The sequence below is a fragment of the Cyphomyrmex costatus genome, unplaced genomic scaffold (genome assembly GCF_001594065.2).
Source record: "Cyphomyrmex costatus isolate MS0001 unplaced genomic scaffold, Ccosl1.0 scaffold270, whole genome shotgun sequence".
NCBI lineage: Eukaryota > Metazoa > Arthropoda > Insecta > Hymenoptera > Formicidae > Cyphomyrmex > Cyphomyrmex costatus.
Genome location: NW_017276800.1, coordinates 142,474 through 168,286, shown reverse-complemented (window position 1 = coordinate 168,286; position 25,813 = coordinate 142,474). Strand labels below are relative to the sequence as shown.

General features: G+C 29.7%; 4 protein-coding genes across 4 annotated transcripts in view; 1 reads left to right on the top strand and 3 right to left on the bottom strand.

Moving 5' to 3' along the window:
- The window catches only part of LOC108774642 (odorant receptor 13a-like), a 3,822-nt gene extending 1,590 nt beyond the window's left edge, over nucleotides 1-2,232 (bottom strand). The window contains exons 1-3 of the mRNA XM_018540793.1: nucleotides 2,203-2,232; nucleotides 1,440-1,893; nucleotides 854-1,160 (exon numbers count right to left, since the gene is read on the bottom strand). Of these exons, the coding sequence (XP_018396295.1) occupies nucleotides 854-1,160; nucleotides 1,440-1,893; nucleotides 2,203-2,232 (791 nt within the window). The remainder of the gene's footprint in view (nucleotides 1-853; nucleotides 1,161-1,439; nucleotides 1,894-2,202) is intronic.
- A 2,129-nt stretch (nucleotides 2,233-4,361) lies between these two features.
- Nucleotides 4,362-9,678, bottom strand: LOC108774684 (odorant receptor 10a-like). The gene is made up of 8 exons (XM_018540838.1): nucleotides 9,580-9,678; nucleotides 8,578-8,733; nucleotides 6,539-6,992; nucleotides 5,939-6,245; nucleotides 5,377-5,476; nucleotides 4,854-4,964; nucleotides 4,547-4,702; nucleotides 4,362-4,412 (listed from the first exon to the last, which is right to left on the bottom strand). The coding sequence occupies exons 1-8, from the start codon at nucleotides 9,676-9,678 to the stop codon at nucleotides 4,362-4,364; spliced, it is 1,434 nt and encodes a 477-aa protein (XP_018396340.1).
- A 3,529-nt stretch (nucleotides 9,679-13,207) lies between these two features.
- On the bottom strand, nucleotides 13,208-15,746 carry LOC108774685 (odorant receptor 4-like). The gene is made up of 6 exons (XM_018540840.1): nucleotides 15,434-15,746; nucleotides 14,661-14,943; nucleotides 14,370-14,469; nucleotides 13,880-13,990; nucleotides 13,339-13,494; nucleotides 13,208-13,258 (listed from the first exon to the last, which is right to left on the bottom strand). The coding sequence occupies exons 1-6, from the start codon at nucleotides 15,744-15,746 to the stop codon at nucleotides 13,208-13,210; spliced, it is 1,014 nt and encodes a 337-aa protein (XP_018396342.1).
- A 1,532-nt stretch (nucleotides 15,747-17,278) lies between these two features.
- LOC108774660 (probable multidrug resistance-associated protein lethal(2)03659) lies at nucleotides 17,279-25,365 on the top strand. Its single transcript, XM_018540811.1, has 12 exons — nucleotides 17,279-17,422; nucleotides 17,831-18,082; nucleotides 18,303-18,558; nucleotides 19,000-19,174; nucleotides 19,289-19,445; nucleotides 19,814-20,016; nucleotides 20,337-20,977; nucleotides 21,132-21,808; nucleotides 22,179-22,393; nucleotides 23,711-24,789; nucleotides 24,997-25,104; nucleotides 25,282-25,365. The coding sequence occupies exons 1-12, from the start codon at nucleotides 17,346-17,348 to the stop codon at nucleotides 25,315-25,317; spliced, it is 3,876 nt and encodes a 1,291-aa protein (XP_018396313.1). The 5' UTR covers nucleotides 17,279-17,345; the 3' UTR covers nucleotides 25,318-25,365.
- Nucleotides 25,366-25,813: the final 448 nt, after the last annotated feature.

The following is a 25,813-nucleotide window of genomic DNA, read 5'->3' as shown; positions in this document are numbered from 1 at the left end:
ATCAATATACTAAGAAATAATAGCCAATTAAGAGCCAACACAAGAACGTCGTGTGTAAAATTTTTAATTCAATAAATACAAAGTAATTATAAACGTTTCGACCCTATATTCGGGTCCTTATCAATATATAAATAAAGATATTAATATAATAAAATCGCAAGCATAAGATGTTGTTCAAACTATCAATTCCTGTTCATCTAAGTGAAAGCTTAACTGTAAAAAATTTTTTAAAAAAAGGGATGTTGACAATCATGTGAGTCTTTTAATTTTAAAATGTTAGACTATTTTAACTTCATATAAACATCCCTTTTTTTAAAAAATTTTTTACAATTAAGCTTTCACTTAGATGAACAGGAATTGATAGTTTGAACAACATCTTATGCTTGCGATTTTATTATATTAATATCTTTATTTATATATTGATAAGGACCCGAATATAGGGTCGAAACGTTTATAATTACTTCGTATTTATTGAATTAAAAATTTTACACACGACGTTCTTGTGTTGGCTCTTAATTGGCTATTATTTCTTAGTATATTGATTTAATCATATGAGCCTATAAACTATATTGTTTTATTAAAAATAATAGACTCTCTTATTATGTACAGTTTTTTTTATATATACTAATCTTACCAAAATCAGAGAAGGGTAATTATTATAGTTGTACTTCCCTAAGTAATTAGTAAAGAATCAGAAAAAATCAAGAATTTATGTAATAAAAATCTTTATTTTTTAGGCAAGAAGTGAAAAGCATTAATTCTTTTTAATTTTAATTAAAATGTAAAATTAGAGGAGAGCTTTTAACAACACAAGCTCTTAACTAAAACTTCCACGTCATATCCATGAGCTCACCGTAATAATCGTACATGCATGAATATCACATGTCGCATCTCAGGACCGCAATCACGGACTTCGGTATCTATATTGTTAATGCGCAAAGCAAGAACCGACATCTGACCGCAAATGTGAAAGACGAGAGTAACCATAATACAGTCAGCTGTACTTTGTCCAAAAGCACTGATGAAGACAAACGGCAATTGCCAAATGTATGTAATTGTGTATGTACGTATATTCTCAATCGCGTAGAATAGATGAAAGCGATAAGGCAACAGGTAAATTATTTGAGTCACGTTTTCATTGGTCACTATTTCAGGTAGTCCTGAGAAAACGTTCAACTGTGACGTTAACACTTGCATTAAATAAAATCATATTTAATAAAACTTCAACTTGTGGCTCGTTTTTTCAGACTCAAGAAAATTTTGAAAACTTAAAAATAAAGAAAAAAAATATTCATCATAAAACATGAAAACTTGTTCTGTAAAATAAATTCTGTAATAAAAATGCAGATCTGCCGGTTAATGAGATTTTATTTGGTTCACGTATTTCACATAATTCTTCTAAATACGTCAGGATTAAGTTATATAAAAAAGCAACTTACCTCCATTTTCAAGAATAACAAGAACCGGAGTGAAATAGTATAATGAAGCTGTTATCGCAACAAATCCCATCATCAGCTTAAAAAAGATCATCGATTTAGCGTAGTAATTAACGAATGCTTTAATCTCCTCAGCGGTTTTATAATTTATCTCATCAAAATCCTTTATGGCCTCCGTTATGACCTCACCAATTTCATCGTTATATAACCATAGCATACTCATTCGCACAAATATTTGTGAAAATCCCATGTTCTCTGTCAAATTCATGATCACCCGTTCGAGATCACCAATGCAAAGAAAGAAGTCCAGATACTCCAGAATCATGAGTAGACTGAAGTAGCCAAAACTAATCGAGAAGATAAGATCGTTAGATTGGAGAGGCCAAAGACCTAGCGTCGACATCAGCCATTTGTTCCAAGATAACACCTTGACCGCAAGATCTAAGTCTCTTTGATCCTGAAAAATATATTTAAAAAATTTTGTAATTAATCTTTAAACATTGTAATAATGTATAATTCTTCATAGAGTTTTGTAACATTATCAAAAATCCACAACTGATTACCCGCATCGCGTGTTACGTTGTTGTTTCCTTGAGAGCTCGCACGAAACTGTATCGAATATACGAACGTAAGAGTCCAAGTAATCTCTGTTTTCGGGCATAGAGCTGTCTATAGAATCTGCGATAGAAGCGTGGATTATAGGACAGGTAATAACTGCGTCCAAAATTAACGTATGAATTGCATATAAATGTGTTATTGAACACACCTGTACTTTTTCCAAAGTAAAATTGTACATGATTTGTTTTTCATCGATGTAGATTTGTGCAATTACAAACAAAAATTGCTCTTAATTTGTTCTAAACTGCGTGAACAAAAAATTCAGCTTTTTTTTAAATATTATACAGTGTAACTTTAACCGTAACTTTGAAATACTAATATTATCATCATAATATAATAAAAAATAAAATAATCTGTACATTTTAGATTATGTTTAACAGGTATTTTAATATACACAAAATAATTTCATGATATGAACAAGAAAATGCAATTTATTTACAAATTTGAACAAAATTTATTAAAATTTCTAACAAAATAGCCATAAGTTATAGAATTATTTTTGTTTTGTATCTCCATTTCAATTTTTGAAATTGATATATAAATTACGAGATATAAATATTATAACTCAAAACATAGATTCAACACATTTATTAAATGTATTTCTACTATGCAAAACTGTTCAATATTGTTAATTGTACTCTTTAATTAGATATTTGTGTCTAATGCTTATTATTTCATTATTTCAGATTCTATATGCATAATATATTATAATAGTCGATCTGATATCAAGTTGTTATTAGCCAGCACTTTTGTAGCGTACTAATTATCTTACCGTCTCATGAAAATCGTTTCGTGATTCACCTTTGGTGAATCTAAGCTTCTATTTCTTTGTATTCGGTACAATGTAGAAAAATTGCAACGATTTTATTAAATATGATATAATGATATAAAGAATCGTTAAACTTTTTAATGTTCCTAATAAATTCTTAATAATATTATTAGTATAATCGTCTTCGCGTGCTGCGCAAATTCGTCGTATTAACTAATGTTACCGAAGAAACAGTAACTGTATACCATTATAAACTACATGGTAAAATAAAACGTAACGCTCAGTGAGTTTAAATCTTCTTAAAAATTGAATATTTATGAAAAATTGATTTATAAAGTCAATAAATAAAATGTTTTCAGAAATAGTGATACTACATCACATTTCGGCATTTATAAATTTCTATGATGTAATATTACTTATTATAATATAACAAGTTAAAGCTTATTTATTGTAAATATAAAAATTCGAGTCACTTAATACGAAAAAATTAACTGTCTTAGACACAAAAAAAGGTATTGAGAAAGTATTGATAATCGTTGGTCATCGATATTTGCAAAATATGTATCTTCGATGTGTGAGTATACTTGTAGGAAAGTTTTTCTTTTGAAAGCTTTGTTCCCCCTTACATCTTCAGTGAAGCAAAATATTTCGGTTTGAGCAAGTGACGAATAAATCACATTGCGACGAAGTGATCAGAGTCTGCCAAATGAATATTATATAAATGAGTCGGATATAGACTTTGTATCTTCATTACGATTGTGGGGATGAAAGAGAGATAAATTTGTGCGATGGCCAGCTTGCTAAAATCAACTTAACGCAAGCGATCTATAAAGATACCGATACTAACGTACTAGATGATCCCCTCTTCGTGGATCCGCACGTCAGCAGACGTCTCGTCGACAAGTGCATCTGTAGAGTACTTAAAGGTTAGAGTAGCACGGTGCAGCAAAATATTCTTATTGTGATAAACAAGAAAATTTTTGCAATTTTACAATTTTTTTTATTAATTGTCGAGTTTTACCTAATCAATTATTAACATTTTTTTATTGTTTTACTTCAAATAACTTGATAATTATGATCGACTTATTAATGAAGTTTCTTGATTACAAATCATTTTGGATGATAATCTCTAAACGCATTTAGCTAAGATATGTAATAATAATAGCAAAAATATATTAGACATGAAATTATATAAAAAGATATTAATTTGAGCGATCTTTTTAAAACTATAATATATACATATAAAACAATTGAAGTTTATTAATTTTTTTTTGTGTAATGTATTTAATATTATTTACTTATAACAGCAAACAATATTCCGAATATAAACGTATTTGTATGTATAAAATTTGTTTCAAAATAAATATATACTTTTTACATAATACATATTATATAAAAATAATTTACAGTTTTTGAGTAACAATAATGCTTCTTTTTCTTTTCTCACTCTTTATTATAAATTATACACTTATCTCTATTTAAACATGTTCAATTTATAAATTATATTTGCTTCCAAAAATTATTGCTCTTCAATAACTTTATAAAAAAGAACGTAATACTGATAAATATCCCATGGATGTTTTTAAAACCTGTTGAAACAACTTATTTCTGAATAATGTTTTTGTACTCTTATATTAACATAGCAATAATGTTTCAAATGTCCAAGATAAGCAAATCTTTTTATTAAAAAAATTTTGTTAATGCATGCAAATCATCAGCTTACGTCAGTTAAAGTGCTGAGGCAAAACATTGTGAATTTTCCAGCTATCAGGCAGAGCGGTTTTTGCGATCTTGCCATGCATAGTATTAGCATTCGCGCATTATTCTTTGACATATCATACCAACGGCAATTATAAAACGCTTCACATACTTTAGCACTCTGTGAAAAGATTATTTACACTACGAAAAAACAATAAAATGTCGTGCATTTATTATATATAGATATTAAACACAAATTTTATTATGTATACGTATATTATATGTAGCTATTTGTATTATAATTTTCGTTTTATGTTTCCATAAAATATTACCTCTGTCAAAAGGTTCTCGCCAATAGTACAATTAGCATAAAGTATTAGCAGAACTAAGAATTGGAATATTAAAAGTGGAATAAGTACTCCTGCTTCACCCTTACTAAAATTCTAATCACATGAAATTGAAAATTAAAATAATTAATTAATAATAAATTGTAATTGACAAAATAATTTTAAAAATACTTAATGATTTTTATATTTTTTAAATCACTTTTTATGTGAAGTTAGAGCCTTTAATGCTAAATATAAATAAATATATATATATATGTAAAAATTTTAAATATATTATTTTACTAGGAACAATATTATTAATATTACAAATTGATTCTTTTTGCATAATATTATTATATATTATTATTCTAATTAAATTTTTGAGATGTAAATTTATTTTTACATATATACATATGTATCCATATGTACATGTATAAAGATAAAAATTTATGTTATTTTCTTTTGCAATCGTTTTTAAATAGGTAAATGTATCAAATGTTTATGTGATTATCATTACGTATTGACTTACCGTTAAAATTTGATAACCAAGGATGCAAACGAGAGATGTAGCTCCTAAAAGATGTGCCAGCAATGTTGCGCTAAATGCTTTTCCTATTATCTTTCCCATTCTGAAAGAGTTCAAGTTTTATATATATATATATATATAAATAAAATTTATTTAAATAAAAGTTTCTAATATATAACAGAAGTTTATACCAAATTTCAATTATTAAGGTAAATAATAGCTCAAACAAGAAAATACAACCGAATATCCTTTTCGATTATATGTACAATGAATTTCTAATATGTTAAAATATGAACGAAAATAAATGACTCATATCTTATTAAATACAATTTTCCCATATAGTAAGCTTATTAAAATCAGAGGACACTTAGTTGTGTTCCTTTGTAAGTAAAGAAATGGAAAAAAGGAAGAAATTAATAACTAACAAAAGAAATTATTTAACCTTTATTTTAAGCAAAAAGCAAAAAAAATTTAATTTCTGTTAGTTTTAATAAAAATCTAAAATGAAAAGAATGCTTTTAATAACACAAGCTTTTAACTGAAATTTCAGCGTCATATACTTAACCGTAACAATCGTACATGCATGAGTATCACATGTCGCATCTCAGGCCCGCAATCACGGACTTCGGTATTTATATTGTTAATGCGTAAAGCAAGAACCGACATCTGACCGCAAATGTGAAAGACGAGAGTAACCATAATACAGTCAGCTGTAGTTTGTCCAAAAGCACTGATGAAGACAAATGGCAATTGCCAGATGTATGTAATCGTGTACGTACGTAAATTTTCAACCGCGTAAAATAGATGAAAACGATAAGGTAATAGGTAAATTATTTGAGTCACGTTTTCATTGGTCACTATTTCAGGTAGTCCTGAGAAAACGTTCAATTGTGACATTAACACTTGCATTAAAAAAATCATATTTGATCTATTTTTAGCACTTTTTTTAGACTTAAAAAAATACTTAGATTTTGAAAACTTAAAGATAACAATTAAGAAGATACTTATCACACAAATCATAAAAATTCGTTCTACAAAATTAAGTCATAATAAATAATAAAAAATGCAGAACTGCCGGTTAATGAGATTTCATTTGTGTTTGAAATATTTTATATAATTCTTCTAAATATTTCGAGATCAATTTATATATGAAAAAGTAACTTACCTCCATTTCCGAGAATAACAAGAATCGGAGTCAAATAATATGATGAAGCCGTCATCGCGACAAACGCCACCAACAGCTTAAAAAAGATCTTTGCTTTAGCGTAGTAACTGACAAATGTTTTAATCTCCTCGGCGGTTTTATAATTTGTCTCATCAAAATCTTTCATGGCTTCCGATATGACCTCACCAATTTTATCATTATATAATCGTAGCGTACTCATTCGCACAAGTATCTGTGAAAATGCCATGTTCTCTGTCAAATTCATGATCACGTGTTCGAGATCACCAATGTAAAGAAAGAAGTCCAGATACTCCAGAATCATAAGAAAACTGAAGTAGCCAAAATTAATCGAAAAGATAAGATCGTTGGATTGGAAAGGCCAAAGACCTAGCGTTGACATGAGCGGTTTGTTCCAAGACAACATCTTGGCCGCACGATCTAAATCTTTATGATGCTGAAACCGGCATTAAAAAATGTTTGTAATTAATCATTTGTAATTAAAACGATGTAGTAATATATAAATTTTCGTGAAGTTTAATAACATTATCAAAAACCGCAACTCATCACCTGCATCGGGTGTTATGTTGTTCTTCCCTTGAGAGCTCGCCCGAAACTGTACCAAATATACGAACGTAAGAGTCCAAGTAATCTCTGTTTTCGGGCATAGAGCTGTCTATAGAATATAGGATAGAAGCACGTGGATTATAGGACAGGTAATAACTGCGTCCAAAATTAACGTATGAATTGCATATAAGTGTGTTACTGAACACACATGTACTTTTTCCACAGTAAAATTGTATACATGATTTGTTCTTTATCGATGCAGATTTGTGCGATTACAAACAAAAATTGCTGTCAATTTGTTCTAGATTGCATGTACAAAAAATTCAGTTTTATGAATTGTGCAATGTAATTCAAATCACAACTTCGAAATACTAACATTTCCGTTATAATAAACAATAAAAAGATCTGTACATTTTAAATTATTAAATGTTTAACAAATATTTGAATATACACAAATAAAATCAAAGCATGAACAAAGAAATGAATTTTACTTACAAATTTAAACAAAAATTATTTAAATTTCTAATAAAATAGCCATAAGTTATACAATTTTTTTTTGTATTTTTATTTTGATTTTTGAAATTTATATACTTATATATAATACAAGATATAAATATTATAACTCAAAATATAGGTTTAGGGCATTTATTAAATGTATTTCTCTATCTACTATGCAAAATTGTTCAATATTGTGAATTATGTTGTTTAATAATATCTTTTTCACGTTTCTTCATAACATAATGGTGCGCAGCATCGATAAATACGCCAAGGAAGTTTTGATAACCTGTATTAATATACAAAATGGACCATTATAATCTTTCCATTCAATTATTTCCTTAAGTATTCGTTATTTGAAAAAAATGTTTCGAGTGGAACTTATTCCAGAGATATAAACTTATACCAGCTAGGGAAAATGTGTATTTATCATAAGATATTAGGGTAAGTTCTATTTGAAATATTTTTCCGAATATATAGATATATAATGCATTTTTAAATTTACTGATTGATAGAGCTTCAAGTATTTTTTGACAGTTTTAAACATGAAGAATAAGTAAATATTTTTGGTACATTATTCTGTTTTATTTCCACAAAGAGAAAAATGTTGAATTAACTCATAAAACAGTATAGAAAAGAAATATCAAATTAAAAATAGCAGTAAATAGCATAAATAAAGCAGGATATGTAGAAAATATTTATTCTTGTTATCCACATTCAAATAATGCCAAATGCTTAAAACTCAATCAATCTGAGCAAATTTTTCATTGAATACGCGTTGAAATGTTGTATTTTACAAAAATATTTACTATAAATGTGAATAAATATATTGTACTAATAAAAATTTATTAGTGACATTATTTAATGTTAATCACGACATCTTTTAAAAAATAGGGGAAAATTATTCGCCAACTCAATATTAAATCTATCTGATAAATAGCATTTTTATTACTTTTACTAATTACGATAAGTGCACTTACATCTGTAAAACTATTTAAAGAAAATATATAAAATCTTCCGGCTGTTAAATAGAACATAACTTGACCACGAATCATACATATTAGCAGGCATTTCCTGAAATTGAGCGGCATTTGGTACCAACTGCATTGATAGTACGCATTCTGCACGCTTATACACTAAACATGAAATAATTGTATGATAAATATTCAATATAAAAATTGTGATAAAAATTCTCGTCATTAATAACATAAGACAAAAGGGGTTCATTCTTCTGTCAGACGTTTATTATTCCTTTTTAATGTTACCTGTTGAGCTAGTTGGTCACCAATTAAGCAATATCCGAAGAGCATAACAAGCGCAGTAATAGCGAAAAATATAAAAGTGAAGCAGGTTGGTATTTCTGAAATATCCAAGTTCTGAAAAATGTAAGGTTATTTATAAGGTCGCATGTTCTATAACTTTTAATTATATAATAATATTCGAATTATGGTATTTTATTATTTATACACTATGAAGATGGCCAAATTTAGGGCCGAAACGTTTATATCTATATATGTATATATATATATATATAATTAAATCGATATATATATATATATATATTAATTTACGCAAACAAAATCTAGCGCGTGGCATATGCATGCTCTTGATCTTTTTTATTGATATTTTATTAATTGTCTGGACAATTTTAAATATATTTTTTCTTAACAAAAAATTTGCCGTATATGTGTCCCTTTGACGCAAGAAAACCGTATTAGTGAGGGAAGGTACTGGAGAGTTCAATGCTTTCCTTTACGCTATTGTGTAGTTGGCAGGGAGAAGGAAACAAAGAAAGTGATTACCTTTCTCACATTAAGATAGAAATTTTAATAAAATTTAACAACAAAGAAAAATCCAAAATTATAATGCCAAGTAAACGTTATAAATAATTTATATTATTATACAATTTCTACCAATCAACATTTATTGATATTGCTAAATTAGATCTTTCATAATAATTACAATTTAATGATGTAACATACCATCATGACATAATACAATGAGATGGCCAGTACAACGCTATTACCGAAGAGTTCATCCAGAAGAATCAAATTAAAAGTATTGTCCACGGATTTTGCCATCCTTCAGTCATCATAATGTTTCGACAACATAATACACGAAAGGAATAAAGAAGCAAATCAAGCAGACACCTACTATATGTATACTATTACACACTATTAATAATAATATTCTTCTTACCATATTATCTTTAGATGCGTTCGAACAATGTTACGAATTCTGTGTACTAACATGATTTGCGAGTTTTCTCCAACATGCCTGATACGATATGACAAAATGGCTAATTCGCCACAAACATGAAACACCAAGATAACCACTAGGCATATCGCTGCCATATGACAAATACCTATGTAATTCATTGGAAATAGATACAGATACATAAATGTATACGTACGAGGATTAGTAGTATCGAAAAATGTATGGATTTTGTACGGTAACGTAAGTGATTTCGTACTGTTACGTAATGCTGGAAAAATTAAGATTAAAGAACAAAGAAAGATTAATAATAGAAAAATTTATTTATTCTATTTTATTTCAAGCAAAATATTTAAGATACTAAGTCTCTTCCATAATTATGCAATGTGATTGCAGAGTACAATGTCATTTCTATAATTATGTAGAGATTAGTCAATATTAAAATAATGAAGCAATTTAATGTAATTTAAATATCTTTCTATATTTTAGATATACTTTCTATATTATAAATAGAATAGATTTATAATAATTACTACAAAAAGGTTTGATAATTATCACATACCTTGATTAGTGATCACGAGATACATAAGCGGTCTAAAATAAAGTAACAAGGACGTAATGAGCATGCCAACGTTCGAACTGTATGTGAATATTTTAGATATGCGATTATAGTTGTAGTAAATTATTTCTTCCTCAGAATTCTCAAACTTGCGTTCTGCTATATCCTTTTTTATTTCATCAATTACGATCTTCAGTAAATTACTGCAACGTATTAGCCACACTATCGAAAATGTCATAGCGTGAACTATCGTTTCCACGAGACTCGTCAGCATCAATTCCAAATTACCAAAAACGTTGTAAAACTCGATAAATGCCATAATGAAATAATGAATGTAATACATGATATAAATTGCAAAACGGACGTACGATCGTTCGGATGGCCATATTCCTCCTACGGAAAAGATCCGTTCCAAATAAACAAATAAATCTTCAATGTAGTCTTTGTTCTGTAATATTATATCTTAAATAGATGTTGTTGACACAATGTTAGTTTTAAATCGTATATTAAAAGAAATGTATTAATATAATACAGTTAAACAAGTTACAAAATGTAATTAATATCAAATGCATAACATTTTATTTAATTCTTTTTACTACGAAATATCTATTACAAAAAAATATTAATTTCTTACACTCATAGTAAATCGAGTAGTTCTTCATTAACTGATCATCCGCGATTGTAATTTGTTTTTTTCCGAACCAAACTTGTGTATACGTTTATATACGTTAATCCATGCGCTTGACAGTCGAAACATGTAATATCTAAACATTTGTATAGTACCGATCTTGTCATTTTACTATTTTGAAATTCTGTACATTTGATAACATAACAGCTTAACAATCAGTCTGCTATTAAGTTGTTATTAGCTTTTATTTTTCTTGGCGTACTAATTATCTTACAGTCTTCCATACAATAAAAAGCAATACCGCTCTTTTATTTTTCTTTTTTTTATATGTTTTCTATTTCTTTATATTTGGCACATCGTAAAAAAACTGCAGCATTTGCAATAAACATGATATAGATAGTCATTAAACTTTTTAATATATGCTTGTCTTTTGCTTTTTAATATGTAATCGTTTTTATATCTATACACAAAATACTACTTGATAAGATTATTCTGTGCTTTTGTGTCATTTCGAGTATTCTAATTGAATGCAATTGATGTTTGATCTTAAAAGTGTTGCATTATATCATTCTATAATCATTAGATAAGTGTATGATGATATTTAATAATAGTTATCCAATTTATTTTTAGTTAATAAAAAAATGGTAATATAATATACTATACCAAATTTAACCAAGAATAATTAGAAAATTGTAAATTTTATCATAATAAAATTACATCTGTCAAGTGTACGAAATCTATTTCCTAATTAATTATTATTTATCCAAAAGTGTAATAACAAAAACAGATGTGTAAAATTGAAACACAATCGTTTTTAAACTGATTCTAAAATTGAAATGTGTTATTACACACACATACATCTTACTTTTATATTAAATTAGTTGAATAACATTATAGTTTCTCGCAATGTTTATTTAAAACTGAAACAGCTAAAGAAAAATTGTTTGCAGCGATATACTTATAATCGATCGATATCATCGATCGATGATATATGAATCATTGTAGCGCAACTGAAACATGAATCGAAAATGTTGACATAATAGTTGCTTCAGTTTGTACATTATCCTCTCATTATACATCTATTATCTTACCTCTCTATACAATGAAAACAGCCATGTGTCCGATGGCTGTAGTTGAAAACCTATTTGCTAATTATTTTTGTTTGGCAATTGAAATCTGCTGCCTAAAACTAAGAGAAAAACTTAGCGTAGCACGGAGAAATCAGTTTTTACGAAAAACTCACTACTCGCTAAGTAGTTACAAACGTAGAAAAAAATTCAGATTGCACTATAACTCTATTCAGTGTATCTTGGCATACTGTACTGTTCAAATGGAGTACGTGCATTTAAAGAAGAAATATTTATTATACCGAAAAAATACTAAATTTTAATATCATAAATATTTATTTAATAACTGAATAAATATTTATGTAAATATATGTTTACTTAATATTATTCAAGATTTTATAAACTATTTTCAGTATATATTATTATTAGTTATATATTTAGAAATATTTTATTAGACAACTGTGTGTGTAATTTTTTTAAATTTTTGTAAGTCGCGCGTATGTGCAAAGAGGTAAGAAAATTTAATTATTATCTTTCTCATTGAAATTTATCAAAATTTGTTAAATCTGCATATTCAGATTTATGTGTGCATTTAGAAATACTTACATCTGATGCATCAATAAATATGATATTTATTCTCATAATTTGAATTCTTTTATTATTACTGTTTTTACTGCTTTTTTATTTTAATTAAAATCCTGTTATAATGTACAAAATGTAAATAGATCTCTTAATCCTTTCAAATATGATTGTCAGTTTGTGACGTAAATAGATATTACATATAAATTTCAAATATTAATATTGTGACCTTTAATGAATATATTTGTTTATTGCATTATCAAAACAATACATGAATATATAATTGGCATTAATAATTAGTTTATAAGTTATAATATCGTAAATATCAATTATAATATGTAATTATATTTAATGTAAATTATTATAATAATCTAAATTGTTAATATAATCTTATTTGTGTTTTTGTTTTAGACAAATTTCAATAAAATACTTTAATAAAATTAGTAATGACAATAACAAAGACTACGAGTTAATTTTTTGGTCCTTCTTATTGTCATTACTAATTTTATCATTGTTAAGTCATAATATTATTTTTGTTTAAAATGTTTTAAACTAAAATGCTTTTACATGAACTTGCGTAACACAGACAGATACGCCATCGATGTTTTCACGATCTGTAAACAAAATATGCTCTAAGAAGCACATGCATTAACAAAAAATATATAATTTAAATATATATAATTCATTGACTCACACTCGTAAAAGTATTCAATGATAATCCGCAGAATTTACCAGCAGTCAACATTAATGGTCTTTCAGATCGAACCATACAAATGTTGATTAGTTTTGATGTTGATGGCGGATTATTGTACCAATCGGAATTGTAAAATGCTTCACGTAATGCAGTGCTCTGAATAAAACAATATTAATACATACATCACAAAAACAATTCAAATAACACGAGGCGGTCCATAAATCAGGACATTATAAGACGACTTATAAGACGCATCTTTTAAACATCTTATAAGATGTATGTCCCAAATTGGACCTCTTCGTCTAATTTGTTTTCTAGAAAATAATTATAATTTAATATAAATAAATTAATATAAATAAACTTGAAATTTTTAATATGCAATTCAAACAATTAATATTCGCTAGTTAAATAGCACACTCTTTAATGAGATTAAAATAGATAACATTTGCAGACATTTGTAGATATTTTAGGTATAAATAAATTAATCACCTCTATTTTTAAAATGTCAAGATAAATTAATTATCCTACTTTTTGTAATTACCTCAGTGATAAGGCACTCCCCTATATAGCAGTAAGCAAGAATTGTACTAAATACGCAACACATATATAATGCAAAAGCAAGAACAGTAGTATTATCACCATATCCCGAAGTCTGAAATACGATATCATTGGATATCAATATGAACATTAATTAATTTATGTAAAATGTTGTGCACATGTGTATTTAAAATATCCAATTTTGAAGAGATTTTGTATTATAATTAATGAAATTGTCCATTTACGTTTTTTGTTTATCACATAAGCTACAACATACCTATACACATAGAAACAAATACATTTCACAAGGATCCATAATGTGAGGAGTTAATTGATAAACTGCAATAAACTTAAAAGAAAAAGCAAATTTTAAAAAATTTAACATTCACTTTCTAATTATAAAATGCAGCTAAAATATTTTATTTAGCATCAACATTTTTTTAGATACAGGGAAGGCAAAGTGTGAAATGAGTAATATCTCAATTTTCACTCACCGCAAGCATATGATATAATGTGAAACAGAGCAACAATACAGTGCCTAGAGTTTGCTGCAGGCATATTATATTAAAATTGTTTTCTAAGGTCTCTGCTAATCTGGAATTGCGATGCATTGTTAAAACATTGTGTTATTCCTGACATTAGACTAATAGTTAGCTTGTCATAATCTATAAGGAGCAATATACCTATATATGCAAACGCATTATATTATGATTGAAATTATTATTACGTTAAAAATCTTATTATTATACCTGTATATAAATGTAATGAATTAAATATAAATTCACCTTATTAGGTGATAATGCCTCAATACGATGTTACTGATATTGCGGTGATAATTCTCATGATCTTTTAACAAATGATTGACTTTGCATGATAAAACGGCAAACTGACCGCAAATATGAAGAGCCATGCTGAGTACGAAAGCATCTGGTCCAGCATAACCGCATATTATAATCGCTACAGCTAACGCCAGATAGACGCAAATGCATATGTACGTAGAAGTGTCCTTGATCTCAAAGAAGGGATGAACCGGATACGGTAATTTATACGAAAAATTACCGGACATCACTATATACATCACGTTATATTTAATTTTCCATCGTCTTTATTATATTTATCCAACCATAGCCTAATTGGAATATGCGTAATCATCGATCAGACTGACCCAAAAAGAAACCAATTGCAAGTAACTCTATCTTTTTCTACAAATTTATAGTATTATACTTTACACTCTTTACAGCGTAGGAGATAGAATTAAAATATTTGAATATTCTCAAAATATAAAAGTTGGAGTATCATAAAATACATTTTTAGTAAAATAAACGACAGTAGCGACTGTATTACTCAATGATTTCAAATAATAATTAAATTTTTATTATTGTAGCGTCTAAAAATATCGAGTTGGAACACATGTCTATCTGGTACATTCCACTTTGGAATAGCAAATAATGACTCGAGGATACGATAGATAATGAACAATAGATAATGCTTTTTAAGCCATTATCATGAAATATAGCTTTAAGTTTTATGCATGAAAATGTACAATGGTTGTACTTACTCGCGCTCCAATTTTCGAAAAATGTCCTAAAGTAATACAACGTGGCCGCTAATCCTGCCAAAAATGTCGACATTTTCACAAAAAACAGTGCGATTTTGTTATAATATAGATACACCATCTTCTCCTGAACATTGTCGTACATCTTTGTCGTGAAATCAATTTCGATGCTTTTCAGAAACTTGATCATTGTCTCGCAGCTGCGTCTGCATATGAACATCTTTCCCAATATCATTGCAAACAATATGTTATCTGTTAAATTTGCCACGACGAGTTCCGGCTGATCAAAATTCTTAATCAAATGACCTATTCCCATGATACAATAAATTATCATGTACGTAGTAAAAAATATGAATAAAGGCTGATTCGTTTTGAGCGGCCATAAGCCTAGAAAAGACATGAATCGTTTGTTCCAAATTATTATTTTTGACGCTTGAGTGAGATCTTCGGACTGAAAATGAAAGAAATATCGTCGTTCAGGGGAATTTGCAGTTTGTTTTTTTAAAGATGATGAAATATTCTTCACATTGTTAACTTTTATACCTCCATGACTTTGGATTTAGACACGAGTCGAAGATATACAGCAGACTGACAATAAATGCATCGTACTAGCTTCGAGGTAAACTTTCCTAATCCAATGATGAGAAATGCATAGGAACGCTGATCATGCAAAATAAATGGATAACATCAATTTTCTTGCAAGATTAATGAACCAGTCGCGCATATATTTTTTGTCGTTGCCTCCTTCGCATACGACATTAAATACAAAAAGTATAAGAATTTCACCAAAAATATCGCAGACACGCCATAATTACAGCTCTCTTCGAGCTCGTTTATTTCTTATTTCTCGTGTTACAGGAGTTCCTTGGCTGTTTCGACATGTAATAATATCGTTTCCTTTCACTGCAGCTATTTGCCAGATGTTACTTTCTGAACATACAAGAAAAAGATAAAGGAAATATCGCTCTCGTTCGTATATCGTATCGTATTGAAAATTGCACAACATCTAAATGTTTCAGAAATATAGTGTTCAGTGTGCACAACTAGCTAATACTAAACTTTAATGTTATACATGTGTGTGTAAATAATAAACTTATTTTAGACTAAACTATAGACTTATTTCACTTAATGACATACTATAAATAAATAAAATAAATTATTAAAATTCGAGAAAATTAATTATTAATGATAAATATTTCTATAAAAATAAACAACAAAAAATGCAAAATATCAATAAAACAGGTAGTTAAATTTGAAAATGTTTTAAAGCGACTAGCTCTTATATTAAACAAAAGCATAAACACGTGTCGTTGGAAAACAGTGATAAAAAGAGATTTGTGCTATCAGTAAATTTACAACCGTTTAAGCATCAGGATAACGAGATTCAGTAGACACAGTAGCGTCTTTCGCCAAGTACACAGCAATCACATTAGAGTTGCATTACTCGAATGAGCTAATTGATTATATCTTTTAAATATATCTTCTTTTTCTTGGAAATTTGTTTGCATTATGTATACTGTTCAACTTTACTCACGATAAGAATATGTATCTTTCTCATTCAAGGAAATATGATATAGCACACAGGGAGAGTGTGATAAAGTGTCAGACAAACTCGACTGCCTTGTTTTCAGACGGTTAAAGAGAAGTTTGAAAAGGTCCTTAACAGTTAATTTGGTGAGTACAAAGAGAATATATTTAAAAAGTTTTAAAATTACTTATAAAAAATACCTTCTGAACTATTTTTTTAATTTAAATTTTATGTTTGCTAATATATTATATATGATAAGTACTTCGTGGCTTTAATTTTAATTATAGATTTTTTGATGGAATCACATAATTATACTGTAACTGAAACGCTTACAAATATAATAAAATGAAAAGTATTTGAAGATGAATAAAAATTGTATATGTCACCATGATAAGCAACGATCGACAAAAATATCCAAAAAATCCACGGCAAAATACAAATATAATTTCTCTTCTCACTTTTTGGTAAGTATTACAAGTGATATCTTATAATGTTATCTATATTAAAAGTAAATGTATATATACATAGATTATTTAATAAAGTTTAATACGTTTGCGATTGAAAGTTTACATTTAAATATAATATTTTAAATAAATTGCTTATAAAGATGTATTTATTCTAAAATATTATGTTATAATATTAATGCGGCGTGATGATAAAGAAATATAAATATTAAAAATATTTTTATTGCAAATGATTTGAAGCTTTACGTTTAAAAGATACTTTAATGCGCGTTCAAGGTTCTCCACAGAAGTATGTGTATGCACTTGTATGTGTATACGTGCAAATATTCATATGTTTACATGAGTTAAGATAATAATTAAGTACCTAATATACGTGGATTTAAGGAGTTTAACAATTAATACATACAGGTGGACCCGAAAAATTTTTCGAACTGGTTACAAAAAAGATTTGGAGGAATCCGATCTTTACGCCACTCTTACACAAGACAGAACCAACAACTTAGGCGAAATTATAGGCAAAGCTTGGGAAAGAGAAGTGGAATTATGCGCTAAAAAGAAAAATGGTAGCAAACCACAATTACTTAGGGTGCTATTGCGCTGTTTCGGAAAACCGCTTCTTCTAATTGGAATTGCAGAAGCAGTTATGGAGTTGTTTTCTAGGTACGTTAAGCAAATAAAGATAAACAAATTGTATATAATGCATTCAAAATTAAACTTTGGCTTTACTTAACAACTTTGCCTTTTTTAAATGATTCAGAGTGAATTTAAGAAAAACTGATCAGCCAAAAGTTATAAGTTAATAAGTTATTAATGTCTATTATTTATAAAATAATTTTTATATATACGTTACTGCTTCTAATAATGTTTAATTATTTTATAGAATGTATCAACCGTTATTACTTGCTACTTTGTTGCGCTATTTCGCGATCAACAAGAAAGAATGGAACAACGAGGTGTATTATAGCGCAGTCGGTATAATTCTTCTGTCCATCATGGACACTTTTATTACTCATTATTGCGTACATTGCTCCTTTCACATAGGATTGAAAATTAAAGTGGCTTGTACCGCCTTGATTTATCAAAAAATATTAAAACTCTCCAATTCTGTGTTAGACAGTGAAACATCCGTTGGACAGGTAAGCCTGCAGATACAAGTCAAATATTACTTCCTCAGGACATATCTGATCACGGTCGAGTTGCCACTACGAATGCTTTGAAGCGTTTGATTGACCAATCAAAAGAAAGAATTTTACAAATTGACCAATCAAGAAACGCTTCAAAGCATTCGTAGTGGCAACTCGACCACACCCCAAATGTGACGTAAAGGGAGCACTAGATAGAGAATGCAGAAATTAGAAGAATAGGGATATCGAAGAATATGAAGCAATTCTTTATACTGAAATAATTTTGGAAACGATACTATATGTACTACTAATATTTAATGATTTATTTATTATTGTCGAGCCTTTTTCTACTGTTCTTATTATACTAATATTTATACCCCATATAAAGCCATAGTCAAAAGAACATTTCAATAAATGCTTGCTGAAAGACTAATTCAGTTTGTACATTTTTAGATGGTAAATTTTCTGAGTAGCGATATTACTAGATTGGAAACGTCTCTGGTAGATCTGCATTACATTTGGATCGCTCCTCTTCAAATCATATGGATTACATACATTACATTTTTTGAAATTGGTTGGGCAGCATTGATAGGAATATCGGTGTTCTTACTGTTTATGCCTTTTCAAGGTTGGCGTTTTTCTGTTAATAAATGATTATAAAAATCGTACAATTGATACATCTCTGTAACAATATTACATTACGTATTCGATAAAATATTACAGTATATCAAAACCGTTTCAGCGTGCTTGGCGAAGATAATTGCACCTTTAACGCTCAAATTAGCAGAAAAGACAGACAATAGACTTAGACTGATGAATCAAGTAATTACTGGATTACAAGTAATTAAAATGTATGTTTGGGAGATTCCTTTTTCTAATCTCGTGGAAAAGGCGAGAAAGTAAGTATAACTAAAAACATCTGTCTCCTATCTCTTTTTTCTTTTTTATATTAATTTATATGTAATATTATTCTTAAATAGCGTACCAAGTCAAGTCATTTATTTGAGTAAAGATTATTTAAAATTAATTTTAGTATCTATTATTAGCTCGTTCAAATAAATAACTTGACCTGGTATGCTATTTAAGAATTTGTTTTATTATCATACGAGCGGATATTAACTTATGAATAATCTAGAATTGTTCATTTTAATTATTTGTAATATTATTATTTTTATGCATTATATTTTTCCATATAATTCACTAAAGATTTGTTTTGTATCTTTACTTTTATTGATATCAATTGTTATCAAAATTTAATTATTTCCAGGCATGAAATGAATGTAATAAAGAAATACTCCATCTTGAAACAATTAGCTCTTACTCTTGACTGCTATATACCACGACTTAGTATTTTCGTTGCAGTATTGGCATATGTCCTATTCGGAAATTACATCAATGCTGAAAAAGTGTACTTGGTAACAGCATATTACAACGTTTTACGGAATTCGTTAATTTTTGGATTTTCGATGGGTAAGATAATTGACGCAAATTTCAAGATTTAATATTTTTATAAACGGTGAAGAAATAATCTTTAGCAAAGATTATAACTTATAATAGCTTTACCTAATAAAGATAAGATATAAAGCCATATATATATAATTCGGTATATAAATTAAATTATTTACTTTCTATATATTTTGATAATAATAATTTTAACAATCTTGTAAAGATTAACAAAATTCAGTATTTGTTGAAGATTACTATTATATTGGGTTATATTCCTATCTATAACGAGAAAAATAATTTACAAAAAAAGGATATATGTATTTTATATAACTTGTGTTTTATAGGTCTTCATCAATTGGTACAGGCATTAGTTTGTATTCGTCGTCTACGAAGATTCATGCTGCACGCTGAGATCACTAAAACAAGACAAAACATATGTCAAACTGTCATTGATTCGTACGCAATTTGTATGACTAACGTAAGCGCCAAATGGCACGGCGACGGAAAAGAAGACACGTTGCGTGACGTGAGTTTAAGCGTGCCACCTGGAAGCTTCATCGCTATTGTCGGTCAGGTGGGTTCGGGTAAGAGCAGTCTCTTGCAAGCGATACTTCAGGAATTACCTCTGACAAGTGGAAGCATCGAATGCTGTGGCAGAATAAACTACGTCAGCCAGCAGCCGTGGATTTTTGCATCCACTGTGAAGCAGAATGTTCTGTTCGGTCAGACGATGGATAAGACGCGTTACGACGAAGTGATCGGAGTCTGCCAGATGGAATCAGACATAAACTCATTTCCCCATGGCGATCTCACCATCGTGGGCGAGAGAGGGATAAATCTGAGCGGTGGTCAACGTGCTAGAATCAACCTGGCAAGAGCGATTTACAAAGACGCCGATATCTACCTGCTGGATGATCCTCTCTCCGCCGTGGATACGCACGTCAGCAGACGTCTTGTAGACAAGTGTATCTTTGGCTATTTAAAAGTAAGAGCCGCAAAATATTCATATTTCTGTACAACACAGTTCTCCAAGTGATTAGACTATTGTCTTAAGGGTATCCTCTTAGCCTTAGAACATCTCTTGGATAGCTTCTTGTAATTCCAAATTTTAATTATTTTGTCCAACAATTACCTACCAGGGGAAAACAAGGATTCTGGTGACGCATCAGCTACAGTATTTGCAACTCGCCGATCAGATTATTGTGATGAACAATGGTAGTATCGAGCAGAAAGGTACATTCGACCAATTACAAACATTGGGCCACGATTTTATGAAGCTGGTGAAGGCGACAGACACAAAGGACAAAGAAACTGAGCATAGACAGTCCGAGATGCAGCGTCGAATTTCGATGAAGGCTGAAACGAAGGATCACGGGGACATTTTGCCGATTGATACGCAGGAAACGCTGGCGAAGGGTCGCATATCTCGCAAAATATTCTTCGCTTACTTTAAGGCGAGTAAGAGTCCTATCATGATCACATTGATGATGTTAATCTTCTTAGCGAACCAGGTAGTATCCGGCGGTAGCGATTATTTCGTCGCGTTCTGGGTAAACGTCGAATCGAGCTCGTGGCATGAAATGGGCAATTCTACCCTGGACTTTCAGTGGGAAGGTCCATTGCCTCGCGATTCCATGATCTATATATACAGCGCTATGATAGCGGCCATCATACTACTGTGGCAATTCCAAACAGTCGTGTACTTTAATGTGTGCATGTGGTCCTCGATAAATCTCCACTCCGCCATGTTTCGCAGTATATTGCGTGCAACCATGTATTTCTACAGTACTAATCCAGCTGGCCGTATATTAAACAGGTAAGTGTAGAAGAGCACAGCAACTAACTAGACGCGTACGTCTAATTTTTCTTCTCTTCTCTAACAATAAGTACGCTCTCTGAGGGTGCCATCACATGCGACGTAACTTACGTAAGCATAATTTGCGTGAATCAATCAAATTGTATCAGGTATTACGCATTATTTCAGTTAAGACGATTTGATTGGTTAACGTAAGGTACGCTTACGCAAATCACGTCGCACGTGACGGCACCCTAATAACTATTAAAATTTTTCTTATTTAATTATAATCATTTATAGTGGTTTTTATTTATTGTTATTAATTTTTAACGATTTTTTTAAATAAATTGAGTTTGATTTAATCTAAAAAAATTAACGTTTTTTATTTTAGGTTTGCTAGAGATATCAATATTGTCGACTTATTGCTGTCAATGTGCGTATTCGACATCATAATAATCGGACTCATCTCGATCACGGTAGCAATTATGGTCATAGCGGTTACCCCATGGCTGGCAATACCCACTTTGCTTTGCGCTTGCATTTTCACCTATTTTCGAATGATATATATCAGTACTAGTCGCAGTATCAAGCGTCTCGAAGGGACAAGTAAGTATAATCCATACCGTGCGACATTTACAAAAAACAATATTTGTAACCAGCGAGAAATTATTTTCAAATTCTCGTTCTTCTAAATTCGTTTGCATGCTCTAAACTAATTATTTTATTTAAGTATTTTATTAAAATTGTTTTCTTCAAATTAGATTTCACAGATTTTGTTTTTGTTTGTACAGCACAGAAGCTTGCAACAATATTGCTACAGCATTGCAATTATTGCAATATTGTTGGAATAAATTGTGCTGTATTACTTAACGAAAATTAAAATAAATTTTAATATATATTATAAGTGGCTTAGATATAAAAAATTAATGTTTATAAAAAGAGCTACAGCCACACGCTAGATTTGATTAGCGACGTTTATTGTAAAACATTTGTATATAAATTATAAATTAGACGTTTCAGCTCTAAATGAAGCCATCTTCAGTAAAATAATAAAAGAATAAATTATTTTCGCAATTGTGAGAATACAAATTATAATGTCTTCCGTTTATAAAGTTATAATCGATGAATCATTGTCAAGATCTAATAAATAATTACGTAAATTGTTATGCTTGATATGTGGCGGAATAATTTTGTCTATTTTACACGCTTTCAAATATTCAAATTGTGATATGGCCTTAATTAAACAATAATTCAGATGTATGTATAGAAATTAAAAATGAAACGTTTCGACTTATACGAAGTCCTTTTCAATCTTAAATAATAACAATAAAATTATGTATAAAGGACTCTTGTCCTTCATAACTTCTCTCTTCTATTCATAGCTCTTTTTCGATAAATATTGCGAAGAATATTATTACGTCGACCCACCATCAGAGGTCTACTGATATTCGCAAATTCTCGTAAGTGCTTTGATACGCGTATATCTGTATATATAGAATCTCGATTGAATAACTCTCCCAGGCGTCTAAGGTACGCTTCCACTACAATAGCCTATCTTAGACGCCTGGGAGAGTCTAATTTATAATTTATATACAAATGTTTTACAATAAAAAATTTTGATAAATTAATAATATAATTGAATTATAGACTCTTATATGTTTCAAAACCATTACAAAAATTAAGTAAAAACATAAAGGCTATTAAGAGTCAACGCTGTTAGCAGTGCGCAAAATATATAATCTTAAAATCTAAAACATAGATATTATGTCGATTAATTCGACATAATATCATATTTTTACTTAATTTTTGTAATTGTTTTTACAATAAACATCGCTAATCAAATCTAGCGTGTGGCTGTAGCTCTTTTTATAAACATTAATTTTTTAAAATAAATTATACGATAATAAAGAACAATTTGCTCAGCACGTTCGCCGATCTTCGATCTTCTTGGGGCATCTCTGCAAGGTCTGACGACAATTAGAGCTTTTGGCGCTGAAGAAATATTAATATCTGACCTATGCGTTCATCAGGATGTTCATACGTCCGCTTGCTTCCTCTTCCTGTCCACTTCTCGAGCATTCGGCTTCTACATCGATGTTATTTGCCAGCTTTACATTGGAGCAATAATCATAGCTTTCACTGTTTTTGACGGATTGGCTGTTGTTAGTAACATCGGTCTGATAATCACGCAAACTATGGCATTGACAAACATGCTGCAGTGGGGAATTAGACAAACGGCCGAGCTGGAGAGTCAGTTGACCTCTATAGAGAGAATACTCGAGTACAGCCATTTGGAGGAAGAGCCGATGATTGACAGCAAACCGGATGCTAAGCCGCCGGACGATTGGCCTACAAAGGGTCTTGTGAAGTTTAAAAACGTAAACTTAAAATACAATCCTCGAGGTGCTTGCATCCTCAAGAATATCAGCTTTACTGTCATGCCGGAAGAAAAGATCGGTATCGTCGGCAGAACTGGCGCAGGAAAGTCATCTGTGATCAACGCTCTCTTTCGGTTGGCCTACGTGGAAGGTGAGGTCCTCATAGACGATGTATCCACTGGTGTGATCGCCCTGCACGACTTCCGCTCGAAGATCAGTATTATTCCTCAAGAGCCATTTCTGTTCACTGGTAGTCTGCGACGGAATCTCGATCCTTTCGATCAGTATTCGGACGCCGTACTGTGGCAAGCGCTCCAAGACGTCGAGCTGAAGGAAACGATTTCCGAGATGGCTGCCGGATTGAACACAAAGGTGTCTGATGAGGGATCGAACTTCAGCGTCGGCCAGAAGCAACTGCTGTGCCTCGCGCGTGCTATTATCAAAAACAATCGGATTATGATACTGGATGAAGCAACTGCCAACATAGATCCTTACACGGATTCCCTTATACAAAAGACAGTTAGAACAAAATTTATAAACTGTACTGTGTTTACCATAGCTCATAGATTGAATACCATTATGGACAGTGATAGAATATTCGTAATGGATGCTGGACATCTTGTGGTAAGTACGAATTAATAGCTAGCTAAATAATTAAAAAAAAAAAAACACGATTCCAATAAGTTTAGCGCTACAATTTGTATAGTTATTCTTACCTATTATTTCTCAAAAAAATATATAGCAAGTGCTTCAAATTATAAAATGTTTAGATTTCGGAATTTCTTCCTCGATACAGGTACTTTACAAAACTATCATAGACGTTAATTTTAGGAACTTGGCCATCCATATATCCTTTTACGACAAAAAGGACACTTCTATAATATGGTACAGCAGACTGGTACTGCCATGACCGAGAATCTTGTTGATGTAGCCACGAAGGTAAGCAGTAGTCAAAATTAACAAAATAAAATCGTATCATAAAATAATAAAGCATCTATAATTATTTGATTTTTCACCCCAGAGAAAATTAAATGTTTAATTATTTTCTATAAGAAATGTTAATGAAGAATTTGAATTATTCCCTTATTATTAACAACTTGTTGTGACTTTTTATAGAATTTTTACAAAAAGGATAGATCGCCGTCCAGATAATCATAATTTTCGATATGATCATGTTCCAAAAGGATGTTCCAAAAAATTTCGTTCCCCCCCCCCCCCCCCCAAGCTTATTACATTATTACATTATACAATCTATTAATATGCAAAATGAATATTTTACATTAACAAAATAATTTTTTAATAATTGTTCTTGTATTTTCATATTTTAATGTCCATCTTTATCGTCTTTTTAAATTTGTGCCTTTTTTGGACCCCCGATATATCGAACAAATTTAAAATAAAGCGTAATAAGCTGAAATTATATATAATTATGTACTTACATAGGAAAATTAAATAATCAACAATACATTTTCGCTTTTTTAATCAAATAAGTGTTTTTAATTTTATGTTTGTTGCTATCCATTTTTATTGTATAAAAACTTATTACACAATTAATACAATATAGACAGCAATATATTCAGAACTTTGTTTATTTATCTGTGTAAATATATAGAGATAATTTTGTTGATATATAAGTTCTTTGCATTCA